Source organism: Eretmochelys imbricata, chromosome 8 (assembly GCF_965152235.1).
Source record: "Eretmochelys imbricata isolate rEreImb1 chromosome 8, rEreImb1.hap1, whole genome shotgun sequence".
Taxonomy (NCBI): Eukaryota; Metazoa; Chordata; order Testudines; family Cheloniidae; genus Eretmochelys; species Eretmochelys imbricata.
In genome coordinates, this window is record NC_135579.1 from 636,560 (window position 1) to 649,560 (window position 13,001).

The 13,001-nt window shown below is 59.5% G+C and overlaps 2 protein-coding genes across 2 annotated transcripts; both read right to left on the reverse strand.

The window, feature by feature from the left end:
* Positions 1-217: 217 nt before the first annotated feature.
* Positions 218-5,597, reverse strand: B4GALT7 (beta-1,4-galactosyltransferase 7). The gene is made up of 6 exons (XM_077824941.1): positions 5,460-5,597; positions 3,703-4,056; positions 2,364-2,589; positions 1,960-2,043; positions 1,612-1,716; positions 218-1,392 (listed from the first exon to the last, which is right to left on the reverse strand). Exons 1-6 carry the CDS (start codon positions 5,507-5,509, stop codon positions 1,237-1,239), a joined length of 975 nt encoding a protein of 324 aa, XP_077681067.1. The 5' UTR covers positions 5,510-5,597; the 3' UTR covers positions 218-1,236.
* Positions 5,598-5,842: 245 nt separating this feature from the next.
* Positions 5,843-12,803, reverse strand: TMED9 (transmembrane p24 trafficking protein 9). The gene is made up of 5 exons (XM_077824592.1): positions 12,622-12,803; positions 10,747-10,847; positions 7,936-8,061; positions 7,687-7,833; positions 5,843-7,472 (listed from the first exon to the last, which is right to left on the reverse strand). Exons 1-5 carry the CDS (start codon positions 12,764-12,766, stop codon positions 7,323-7,325), a joined length of 669 nt encoding a protein of 222 aa, XP_077680718.1. The 5' UTR covers positions 12,767-12,803; the 3' UTR covers positions 5,843-7,322.
* Between the last annotated feature and the right edge of the window lie 198 nt (positions 12,804-13,001).

Genomic DNA, 13,001 nt, shown 5'->3' on the forward strand with positions numbered 1-13,001 from the left:
TCAGTGGTGGAGAGTCCCCCAGGGCCCCGGAGAAGTTGTTCCTGTGGTTAATTACATACAAACACCCCCCTCTGGTCCTTCTCTAACCAGAAACATCCACTGGCCTGTGCTGTTCCTCGGGGTAGGCATCTCAGAACCTTGCCCCCTGCAGTACAGGAAGCCCCGTCTCTAGATGCTGGGGAGGAGCCCTGGGCTGGATTCTTGCACAGACACCATCCATGGTTTCACTGGCTTTAATGCCACCACTGCTGTGCATTAGCAGCCGTTACATTCCAGGGGAACACACAGTACAGGATTTCCTAACCAGAGCTGGGAGAGGGCAGGGCCCAGGCTCGGTCCCTTCAGGGCCCGGGGGCACTAGAGGCCCAGGCACCAGATACTCACTCAAGTCCCATGGAGAAGGCTGGAGTATGGTCTGTACTGTGGGAAGTGGCAGTGGCATGGCTGTGCTCTAGGGGATGCAGCAGGTGAGCAGTGACATGCTCACTAGCTGGGGTTCAGCAGAAACATGACCTTACGCCACCAGAAAGCAGAGGTGGGCAGCAGGCCCTAGAAGCCGCATGAAGGGGAATGGGAAGTTCTGGGCAGTATTGTAGCCAATACGTCCCGTTCTCTGCTGAAATCCCAGCCCGTGTTAATGAGGTTCTGGGCACCAGGGCCCCACTGCATCAACCAAACCTTTCTTGTGAGCCTCCTGCGTGACTGGCCCCCTGCCCTGACGGCTGCAGTTCCAGTGTGCCTGCCAGGGAGCTGGGGCACTGTCAGACACTCACAGCCCAGTTTCCATCTCTGCTTCCTCTTGGAATCACAGAGCAGTAGGGGAGCGAGGAGCAGGAGGAGCAGGGATGGTGCCCGCCTGAGGCTGGCATAGGGGCACTGGTATGGAAAGCAGGGCGTGGCTAGGTGCATCGACCTCACATGGTCCTGATGCGTCTTTATTGTCCCCTTGGAGTACGGAGGCGGCTCTGCCATGGCCAGCGCAAGGAGGGAGCGGCCTTCCTGCCGTGATGCCAGCACTTGTGCTGGGGGCCGCAGTGTCTTGGTCTCAGTTCTCCCCTCCCAGCTGTACTGACCGAGGAGCTGGGCTGGCTCCTCAGCCCTCTTCTAGCCTGTCGTCTCCATGCCCCAGCCCTTGCGCTCAGCTGCTGCAGTGAACCTGCCCTGCACCGAATGGCCCCGCTGCGGTCCCTGAGTATCTCAGCACGGCAGGCATGACTGGAGCCTCAGGCAGGCTGCTCAGCTGAATGTGCACCAGGGGGTCTTGCTGGCATCACAGTCCAGCAGGATATTGAGGACAGTGCAGGGAGCTCCAGCCACACTCAGCGCCGTCCGGGACTCGATCTGATACCTCACATTGTTCAGCCCCCCATCCCGATCCACCTTGAACTGCTCCTGAGGAAGACAACACGGCATTCAGTTCACACACAGCAGAAAGGACAGTGCATAGAGCCAGCAGGGACAGGGCTAGAGCAACAAGCTGGGCTGGATCAGACCCATGCAGCCGCATGCAGGTCACAAAGAGACACCATTTCCCTGGGTGCCCCTTCTCCCCTCCCCTCCAGTGCAGAGGTCAGAAGGGCCCCTGCCCCGCCCCAAGGGAGCAGCTCACACCTGCTTCTGGGTAGCAATGCGCTTCTGGTCTCGCTTCCTCCAGGTTGGGTCATGCAGGTGCTGGAAGGTCTTGTATCCAGTCTTTATTCCCAAGGGGCGGAAAAGCTGGGGGGGAGAGCAGAGCGTGCATTAGTCACTGGAGCCCCTGCCCTAAGCCAGGTGCCCAGGCCCAAAGCTTCCTGCACCCCATCACCTCCTCCCCTGGGCTCAGCAGGACCTGCGGGAGGCTAGGCAGAGGGGCCAGCAGGGAGCTAGGCTGTCCTCTCCCAGGCACTGGCAAAGATCCTGGTGGCCATGCCTGGGGAACAGGGTGTTTTCTCTGGCCAGGAGCCTGGAGAGGATCCCTACCTGGAGGCCAGCTCCTTTGATCCGGCGATAGAACTCATCATCCTCTCGCCCCCAGCCCCAGAAGCGGTTGGACATCCCATTGCACTGAAATGAGAGTGTGTCACAGGGGTAGAAGCTTGTGATGTCCCCCTCCCTCAGCATCTGCCTGATGCACAAACCCAGCCTAACCTCTGCAGCCAGGCAGGAGAGCAGCCCCATGGGGGAGAGCCACGGCCAGAGCACAGGGAACCACAGACAGAGCCCAACCAGCTCAGCCCATGAGCCCCCATTCCTAACACACCCTGTAGCTCCCTCCCTTTCATGTCGCCCCTTTCATATTTCCAGGGTGGAGAAAAGTGATCCATGAACAAGCAATCCTCCCCCAAACAGACGAGGACGTCACCCCACTGTGCGCCGGGACTTACCATCTCATAGTGCTGCTTGGTGAGCAGGAGGATGCCGCCCACGTAGGTTTTGTAGTGGTACAGTGGGTGCAGCTCTGGGGATGCCACATGGAAGGGCCCTGCCTCCGGGAAGCCGTAGTCCAGCGCCTCGTTGCGGGGCAGGAGGTCGACGTCATGCATGGCAATGTAATCAGTGTCATTGCCGCTCTCCAGGAAGCCGACGTTGATCAGAGATGCTCTGTTAAACCTGCTCAAGACACCAGGAAAATCTTGTCCCAGCACCAGGAGCATCAGGCCTTCCGTAGACGCAGCAGCAGCAGGAGGCTCAGTCATCCTCCAGACAGGCTTATTCACTGTTACATCATTACCCAGCCCACCCTATGCACCAGCAGTCTCTCCTGGCTTCACAGCTGGGATCTCAGGCTCCAGGTGCTGCAACTCAACACTGAAACTACACCCATGCAGGGGGGTCAGTAGCACCTGGCCACTATGGCTAGTAAGGGGCTAAAGCAACTAACAGTCAGTGCCTATTCTAAGGGAAGCCCTTTGGGAAAGTGGGCTGGAGACTGGAGAGATGTTCAGCAAGGAGATGACATGTAAGAGACAAAGCATTGGTGTGGCTGGCATGTTGTAAGGGCCACCTGGAGGACAGGCAAAGCCAACATGGTGTGGCCAGCAGGGAGGGGCTAAACACTGGTACCACCATCCAGGTAAAGTGGGCTCTTGGAAGGGATGACCCAGATGGGTGGGCATACGGGGGAGTATTAAGGCTGTTCTGAGGACACTAGCGAATATTGCATCTTGTAGCTTTCCCCTGGCCCTCAGAGCTCCAGCCTCACAGCGCTCATAGTCAGGAAGAAAGTCTAGAAGCCTACAGTTAAATCTTCCTCTCCTGCTCAGGTCTGGCCCTGGGAAAGGAGGATGGAGAAGGAAAATAACCCTTTACCTTTCTACAGGCTCTTCCACACAGACTATCATAACCCTTCACCGTCTACAAAACTGGGCCCACCTTCAGGCTCAGAGTAGCTGAAATTCCAGCTGCTCACACCCCAGCTCTCCCCAGTCCCCACATGCTCAGACCAGCAAAGAGAAAAGAAATGGTCCTCACTAAGCCCTGAAGGTCAAAATTCCCCCATCCGAGGACAGTGTGATCCCCATTTTATAGCTGAGAAATCTGGGATATGGGTGCAAAGTGAGTTGCTCGGGGTCACAGAGCGAGCCTAGAACCCTCCGAAGTACAAACAATGCCCTGGGGAAGGGGCTGCTCCAAGCCTGGTACCTTGGGCCTCCAAAGTGCTCTGGTAGCACAGGGATAGAACCTGGGGCAGAGCTTAGCTCCGTGGGTGGCAAAGGACCATACCTGTAATGATCCACCTGGTTGAGCACGAAGATGTGGTGGCGGATCCTCTTCCTGCTGAGGAAGTGATGCATGTGGGGCACGAAAGCCAACAGCTCCTCGAAGCGTTCCCGGAATGGGATCAGCAGCGCCAGGCGGTGGGGGCCCCACGACAGGTCCTCAGCCCATGGGGCCCGGGACTCTGGGGGGCAGGGCTTCAGGGGGTCGGGGGCAGCTGCCCCGCGGCCCCGACGGGCCACGTCGCCCGAGCAGCTGAGCTGCAGCCACAGCAGTGAGGCAAAGCCCAGAAGTAGCGTGACAAAGAAGAGCTGGAAGACGGAGCACTTCTGTGGCAGGAGGGCCAGCAGCCGGCAGGACCTGGGGCAAGGGGGAGTCAGGGCCCAGGCCCAGAGTGCGCTGCCCCCCGCCGCTCTCAGACCTCTTCCCAGCCCCCCAGAGTCCGACCCATCCTACTCCTCCACCCACAGACCCCCCCCCCGCTGCCCTGTCCCGCTCTCCTCAACCCCCTCCCTGCCCCGATCCCCTCCCACAGACCCCGTCCCGCTCTCCTCAACCCCCTCCCTGCCCCGATCCCCCCCCCAGACCCTATCCCACTCTCCCTGCCCCAATCCCCCCCAACCCCACCACAGACCCCGTCCTGCTCTCCCCAACCCCCTCCCTGCCCCCCCAGACCCCGTCCCGCTCTCCTCAACCCCCTCCCTGCCCCGATCCCCCCCCACAGACCCCGTCCCGCTCTCCTCAACCCCCTCCCCGTCCCGCTCTCCCCAACCCCCTCCCTGCCCCCCCCACGCAGACCCCATCCCACTCTCCTCAACCCCCTCCCTGCCCCGATCCCCCCCCACAGGCCCCGTCCCGCTCTCCCCGCCCCGATCCCCCCCCACAGACCCGTCCCGCTCTCCCCAACCCCCTCCCTGCCCCCCCGACCCCGTCCCGCTCTCCTCAACCCCCTCCCTGCCCCCCACAGGCCCCGTCCCGCTCTCCCTGCCCCGATCCCCCCCCACAGACCCGTCCCGCTCTCCCCAACCCCCTCCCTGCCCCCCCCGACCCCGTCCCGCTCTCCTCAACCCCCTCCCTGCCCCGATCCCCTCCCACAGACCCCGTCCCGCTCTCCCCAACCCCCTCCCTGCCCCCTGGCGCCTGCCCCAATCCCCTCAACACCCCCTTCCCCCCGGCGCCTGCCCCCCCAGACCCCATCCTGCTCTCCCTGCCCCGATCCCCCCCAACCCCCCCCAGCTCTCCCCAACCCCCTCCCTGCCCCCCCGACCCCGTCCCGCTCTCCTCAACCCCCTCCCTGCCCCCCACAGGCCCCGTCCCGCTCTCCCTGCCCCGATCCCCCCCCACAGACCCGTCCTGCCCCCCCCAACCCCCTCCCTGCCCCCCCCAACCCCGTCCCGCTCTCCTCAACCCCCTCCCCGCCCCGATCCCCTCCCACAGGCCCCGTCCCGCTCTCCCCGCCCCGATCCCCTCCCACAGGCCCCGTCCCGCTCTCCCCAACCCCCTCCCTGCCCCCCCGACCCCGTCCCCGTCCCGCTCTCCTCAACTCCCTCCCTGTCCCCTGGCGCCTGCCCCGATCCCCTCAACCCCGTCCCTACCCCCCCCCACAGACCCCATCCCGCTCTCCCCCACCCCCTCCCTGCCCCGATCCCCCCCCCAGACCCCGTCCCGCTCTCCCTGCCCCGATCCCCCCCAACCCCCCCCAGACCCCGTCCCGCTCTGCCCCACCCCCTCCCTGCCCCCCAGAGACCCCGCCCCGCTCTCACCCGGCTCCCTCCCGGCCATACACCGCCGGCTTCCTGCGGGACGGGAACATGCTCCCGGGCGGCGCCGGGGGCGACTCCCGGCTCCCTCCCCCGGGCCCGGGGCTGCCCGGACACGCTGGCTCAGGCACCAGGTCCGGCGCCGAGCGGGGTCCCCCGGCAACACGGCCCGGCCCCGCCGTTCCGCCTCCAGGGGGCTCCAGGCGGCGCGACCTGCCGCCACGTCAGCGGCCCGGGCCGGGCGTGCCCCGCGAGGGCCACGTGCCGTTACAGGAACCCGAGAGAAGGGCTGCCCGCCGCCACCCCATACGCCCGAGGAGAAAGACTTCCCTCTCCCTTTTCCACCGAGCAGGCTCAGAAAGCAAGAAGCTGGGGACACACACAAGCCCGTCCTCAGAGCGCTCTTTATTAAGAATCCATGATACAAGACAAAGTACTCAAAAGTCAGTAAGCAAGGGACCCAACACCCCCTTTGCCTCCCCGCTGTACAGAGAAAGGATGCACCAACCCATCTACTTCACTGCTGCACACGCACCAGGCTGGGACCAGGGATACCCCGCAGCCCCCTGGAAGGGGAGAGCTGGCTGCAGCGCTGCGGAACAGGAAGCTGAGTATGACCCCTCACCATTCCCCTAGGAGCAGCAGAGAATGGTGCTAAGTAGCACACTTACACCACCTAGAAAAGGAATGACTGCTGAAGTGGGAAGATAGGACAGCTTTGCCTTGTGTGCCCAGATCCCTGCTAGCAAAATAGGAAAACAAATACTACACTAAAATACGCAGCCATCCCTGCACAGAAACTTGTGGGGTTCTAATCCCACAGTCCTCCTATTCTACAGTGATCAGCACCTTGGAAATACCCATAGCAGATACACAAGGCTGTTGCCTCAGCCCCAAGGCAGCTAGTTCCAACCCCTGTACAGTCCCTTCACATTACGCATTTTACACAGATTAATACACACTCAGTGCTGGGACAGACCTGGAGCCTCAGGGTGCGTGGTAGTGCAGAGCCCCCCGTGCCATCACAATCAGTTCTGTCCTCTCTGGGGTGATCCAATGGCACCATAGAGCAGCCAGTTCAGGACACAGTCATGCAGCTTTCAGCACCTGGCTGAAGGTTCTGTGTACAAGGGAGCTTTTGCTCAAGCTTCTGCCTCCCTTTATACCAGCTTCTTGGCTGGAAGAAAATACTTGTGGTTCTAGTCGAAGGGATGAGGATTCCAGCCTTCTTGGAAAGGGGAGCACAGCTCATTGTAGGGGGTGAGCCTTGGGACAGGAGGAAATCCACAGGCAGACAGACAGACTCCACCTACATTCCCAGAGAGTTCAAATGCCACTCAGAGGAAGGAAGGCCCAGACTTCCTGGAGAAGGTTAGTGTACCTCAGAGGAATCCATGCAGGATAAACACTCTACCCCTTATTCCCAGGAAAGATGGTCCAGTAGTTAGGGTGCTAGCCTGAGACTTGGATTCAAGTTCCTGCTCTGCCAGAAACTTTGTGCAGAACCTGAGGCAAGTAACTTAGTCTGTGGGGCTCAGTTCCCATCTGTAACATGACAATAGCAGCCATGCCTGCCTCCCAGGGGTGCTGAGGATAAATGTATTAAAGACTCTGAGGCTCTCAGATAGTACACCAATGGGGCCACATAAGCACCACAGATTGAATGCAAGTGACTGAAACGCCATAACAAACCAATACAAGGAAATCCCACCCAAACTAGAAGTGAGGGAAGTGGTGGAGGCAGGTGACACTTAGCCCAGTCAGCTGGACAGTTGGGGGAAGGTGGGCGTGACCAGTCCAAGCTGCTGAAACTCGGATATTTGGCTCTGTTAAGAGAGGGCTGTTTGCTCATGCTGTGTGCTCTCTTTATACCAGTTTCTTGGCTTCAAAGAAACTCTTGAGGTGCCTCATCTGCCATACACCAATGGCAACGAGAATGAGGGTCTGGACAATGGACCACCAGAGAACCCGCTGGTTGGTGCTCTCACTGGTCTGGCGGAACCGCTCCTCTCGCCACTGCAGCAAGGAAACAACAACAGGTCAGAGAATCAGAGATCCTCCCAGGCCCCAGAGGTCAGTGGCTTCTCATGGCCCTCAGAACTCTCTAATAGTCACTGTCCAGTTGGGTAGGCCCCCCTCCCAGGAACCTCCTTCCCAAACCATGAACACAGCCCCTGCTGCATCTCCCGTGTAGAGCGCTGGGCTGGCCAGGCTGTTTCAGGTTCCTCACCCGCTGGTAGTTCTGCTCCTTCTGGATTTGCTCCACCTGCTCAATGAGCTGCCGCACCCGGAGCTGCAGCTCACTCAGCTTGTCCTTGGCAGCAATCTCAGCATAGTCATTTGCATGTTCCCCCACCTGGATATCCAGATGTACTCTCTGCAGCAAGACAAGAGAACACAATCAGGTGTTCTGCCCCAGCACAATGCTACATGGACTGGGCCACCCCTCCCCTCTCTATCCCGCATGGGCCCCCCTTACCAGCATACCCCCTGCAAAGAGGGAGAATTTGGTGGAGTTAGAATGCAGGCAGATCTGATGCTCTCCAGGAGTGTGCGAGGTGAAGGTGAATCTGCCCTCAGAGCCGTACTGCCTCGACAAGATGACCTGGAAGAGAAGGACAGGGCAGTAATGGCAGGCTCCAGAGTACAACCAATCCAGGAGAATTTGAATGCAGTACGTCTGTGGGTCTGACAGCAGGGTGCATCAAGCTTTCTGGCAGAACACTTGGTACTACAGCTAAAGGGTCTGTCTACCCAAAGCAAATTGTTTAGTGGTGAGATCTAGGTAGCAAGGCAGATTTACAGGGGCTAGAGACCGTCTTCAAATCCCCTGTGCTATCTGCCCAGGTGACAGTTAAAGCATCATATCGGGCCAAGAGCACAGGGCCAGATCAGCATTTCAGTTAGTTGCTCTCCTGAGATTCCATTCTACTGAACCTTAGAATCTGTTCATTAGCAATTTCAAAACAAGCGGGGCTCCAACCAAATGCACTGGGGAGGAGGAAATGGGAACTGCCAGATAAGGAAGGTTGGTCCTAGATGGAGCTCTATGTTCAGGACCAGACCATCAAGAAGTCTACGATCTTAGATATGGAGTTTAACTAGACTGGGCAGGGATGGTGGCCCTAGCCTCTGTTTGCCAGAAGCTGGGAAATGAGCGACAGGGGATGGATCACTTGATGATTACCTGTTCTGTTCATTCCCTCTGAAGGACCTGGTATTGGCCACTGTCGGAAGACAGGATACTGGGCTAGATGGACCTTTGGTCTGACCCAGTATGGCTGTTCTTATGACTGGAAGTGAGTGGGCACTATGTACCACAGGGGTCAGCAGTCACTGCACTGATTAGAGCAGCTGACTCTGCAGAAAAGCAGCTAAAAACGAGATTTTTTTAATTTCGTAGTTCAAACTGAAAAGGCGTACTTGTGGCACCTTAGAGACTAATCAATTTACTTGAGCATAAGCTTTCGTGAGCTACAGCTCACTTCATCAGATGCATAAAGTGGAAAATACAGTGAGGAGATTTATATACACACAGACCATGAAAAAATGGGTGTTTATCATACACATTGTAAGGAGAGTGATCACTTAAGATGAGCTATTACCAGCAGGAGAGTGCGGTGGGGGGAGAGAAAACCTTTTGAAGTGATAATCAAGGTGGGCCATTTGCAGCACATTTCCAGGAGTTAACAAGAACATCGGAGGAACAGTGGGGGGAGGGGGGGAGGGAGGGAGGGAGAGGGGTGAACAAGGGGAAATAGTTTTACTTTGTATAATGACTCAACCACTCCCAGTCTCTATTCAAGCCTAAAGTTAATTTTATGAATGTTGTAATTTTTGACATCTGATGTGTGTCCATTTATTCTTTTACGTAGAGACTGTCCAGTTTGATGAATGTACGTGGCAGAGGGGCATTGCTGGCACATGATGGCATATATCACATTGGTAGATGTGCAGGTGAACAAGCCTCTGATAGTGTGGCTGATGTGATTAGGCCCTATGATGGTGTCCCCTTAATAGATATGTGGGCACAGTTAGCAATGGGCTTTGTTGCAAGGATAGGTTCCTGGGTTCGTGGTTCTGTTGTGTGGTATGTGGTTACTGGTGAGTAATCGCTTCAGGTTGGGGGGCTGTCTGTAGGCAAGGACTGGCCTGTCTCCCAAGAGCTGTGAGAGTGATGGGTCATCTTTCAGGATAGGTTGTAGATCCTCGATAATACGTTGGAGATGTTTTAGTTGGGGGCTGAAGGTGACGGCTAGTGGCGTTCTGTTATTTTCTTTGTTGGGCCTGTCCTGTAGTAGGTGACTTCTGGGTACTTTTCTGGCTCTGTCAATCTGTTTCTTCACTTCAGTAGGTGGGTATTGTAGTTGTAAGAATGCTTGATAGAGATCTTGTAGGTGTTTGTCTCTGCCTGAGAGATTGGAGCAAATGCGGTTGTATCGTAGAGCTTGGCTGTAGACAATGGATCGTGTGGTGTGGTCTGGGTGAAAGCTGGAGGCATGTAGGTAGGAATAGCGGTCAGGAGGTTTCTGGTATAGGGTGGTGTTTATGTGACCACTGCTTATTAGCACTGTAGTGTCCAGGAAGTGGATCTCTTGTGTGGACTGGTCCAGGCTGAGGCTGATGATGGGATGGAAATTGTTGAAATCATGGTGGAATTCCTCAAGGGCTTCTTTTCTAGATTCAACATCATGTTGCTAAAAACCTCTCAGAACCAGACAGCAATAGAAAATCACGCAGATAGACCTAAAACCACAGCTTGCCCACGTGCCGCAAAGACAGCCAAGGCAGAATCACTAGTATCTATGGTGATTTCAAACAAGGGAAATGTTGTGTCTCGAGTCAACAGGATACATGGACAAAGCCTTAATGGTCTGGGTGTGGCACCTGTCCAGGGAGGTTCTGGAATCTCCATCACTGAAGATTTTTAAGAGCAGGTTACACAAACACCTGTCGGGGTGGTCTAGAATAATACGAAGTCCTGCCAGGAATGCAGGGGACTGGTCTAGATGACCTCTCAAAGTCCTTTCCACTCCTATGATTGCTCTGTTTCATAGAATCAAAGTTAGAGCCTAGGTAAGACAATTCAGTGAAACTGCAAGTAGATGCAGAAGGGGTGCCCTTCACCATGGGCACTGGCTCTGGGCTGCTCAGTCCCATTACCGTGATGCTGTAGCTTTTGGGCCCCATGGGATGGGTAGGAGAGCATATTCAGGTTGGGGAACCAGAGCACCTATTCTGATCCTGGGCTGAAAGAAGTACCAGTATGTTCTCTCCCCAACCCAGGTACCTTATCATCAGGGTCCTTCACCTCCACGAACATGCCAAGCCCAGGTGTGGCAGGCATGTAATCCTCCCGTTGCTTATCATATAGCTGGGTACGGTAATTCCCTGCAGGGGAAGGCAACACTAGGAGAACCACCCTGGTCAAACACATAACCCCCAGCACCATGCCCGTGTACCCGCCCCTCCCCTCCCCCCAAACTTTCCTATTCCCCACTACAGAGTCCCCAGTAGTCTCCCCGCAGCACTTATCTCCATACCCCCTACCCCCGCGGCACCTAACCCCATGCTCTCCCCTCCCCCCCCGGCACCTAACCCCATGCTGTCCTTCCCCCACCATGGCACCAACCCCCTCCCCCCCGGCCATGGCACCTCCCCCCATGCTGTCCCTCCCCCGCCATGGCACCTCCCCCTCCGGCACCTAACCCCATGCTGTCCTTCCCCCGCCATGGCACCTACTCCTCCCCCCCCGGCACCTAACCCCATGCTGTCCCTCTCCCACCATGGCACCTCCCCCCCCCCCCCCGGCACCTAACCCCATGCTGTCCCTCTCCCGCCATGGCACCTCCCCCCCCCCCCCCCGGCACCTAACCCCATGCTGTCCCTCTCCCGCCATGGCACCTCCCCCCCCCCCTCCGGCACCTAACCCCATGCTGTCCTTCCCCCGCCATGGCACCTACTCCTCCCCCCCCGGCACCTAACCCCATGCTGTCCCTCTCCCGCCATGGCACCTCCCCCCCCCCCCCCCGGCACCTAACCCCATGCTGTCCCTCTCCCGCCATGGCACCTCCCCCCCCCCGGCACCTAACCCCATGCTGTCCCTCTCCCGCCATGGCACCTCCCCCTCCCCCCCCCGGCACCTAACCCCATGCTGTCCCTCTCCCGCCATGGCACCTCCCCCTCCCCCCCCGGCACCTAACCCCATGCTGTCCCTCTCCCGCCATGGCACCTCCCCCTCCCCCCCCCGGCACCTAACCCCATGCTGTCCCTCTCCCGCCATGGCACCTCCCCCTCCCCCCCCCGGCACCTAACCCCATGCTGTCCCTCTCCCACCATGGCACCTCCCCCCATGCTGTCCCTCCCCCGCCATGGCACCTCCCCCTCCCCCCCCGGCACCTAACCCCATGCTGTCCTTCCCCCGCCATGGCACCTACCCCCTCCCCCCCCGGCACCTAACCCCATGCTGTCCTTCCCCCGCCATGGCACCTACCCCTCCCCCCCCCGGCACCTAACCCCATGCTGTCCTTCCCCTGCCATGGCACCTACCCCTCCCCCCCCGGCACCTAACCCCATGCTGTCCTTCCCCTGCCATGGCACCAACCCCCTCCCCCCCCGCCATGGCACCTAACCCCATGCTGTCCCTCCCCCGCCATGGCACCTAACCCCATGCTGTCCCTCCCCCGCCATGGCACCTACCCCCTCCCCCCCCGCCATGGCACCTCCCCCCATGCTGTCCCTCCCCCCCGGCACCTACCCCTCCCCTCCCCGGCACCTACCCCATGCTGTCCCTCCCCCGCCATGGCACCTACCCCTCCCCCCCCGGCACCTACCCCATGCTGTCCCTCTCCCGCCATGGCACCTCCCCCTCCCCCCCCCCGGCACCTAACCCCATGCTGTCCTTCCCCTGCCATGGCACCTACCCCTCCCCCCCCCGGCACCTACCCCATGCTGTCCCTCCCCCGCCATGGCACCTCCCCCTCCCCCCCCCCGGCACCTAACCCCATGCTGTCCTTCCCCTGCCATGGCACCTACCCCTCCCCCCCCCGGCACCTACCCCATGCTGTCCCTCCCCCGCCATGGCACCTACCCCTCCCCCCCCCGGCACCTACCCCATGCTGTCCCTCCCCCGCCATGGCACCTAGCCCCATGCTGTCCCCCGCACCTATCACCATGGTCTCGTCCGGGATCTCCTCAATGAAGCAGCGGCGCTCCGTCTCGCCCAGGTGGAAGTAGAGGCCGAAACCGCGGGACACGGCGCTAGCGAGCAGCAGCAGGCCCAGGCCCAGCAGTCCGCCGGGAGCCGCCATCTTGCCCGCCGAACGCCACGTCAGGCCGCGCGCAGCTCACGGGACGGGACTACAACTCCCGGCGGCCCCTGCGCACTCAGCGCCGCGTCCCACCAAACGCCACGTCATGCCGCGCGCAGCTCACGGGACGGGACTACAACTCCCGGCGGCCCCGCGCGGCGCGAGCCCGGCAACAGGCCTCGCGGGGCCCCCGGCCAGGCTCGGCTGGCAGCGGACTTTCACCCCCCCTCCCGGG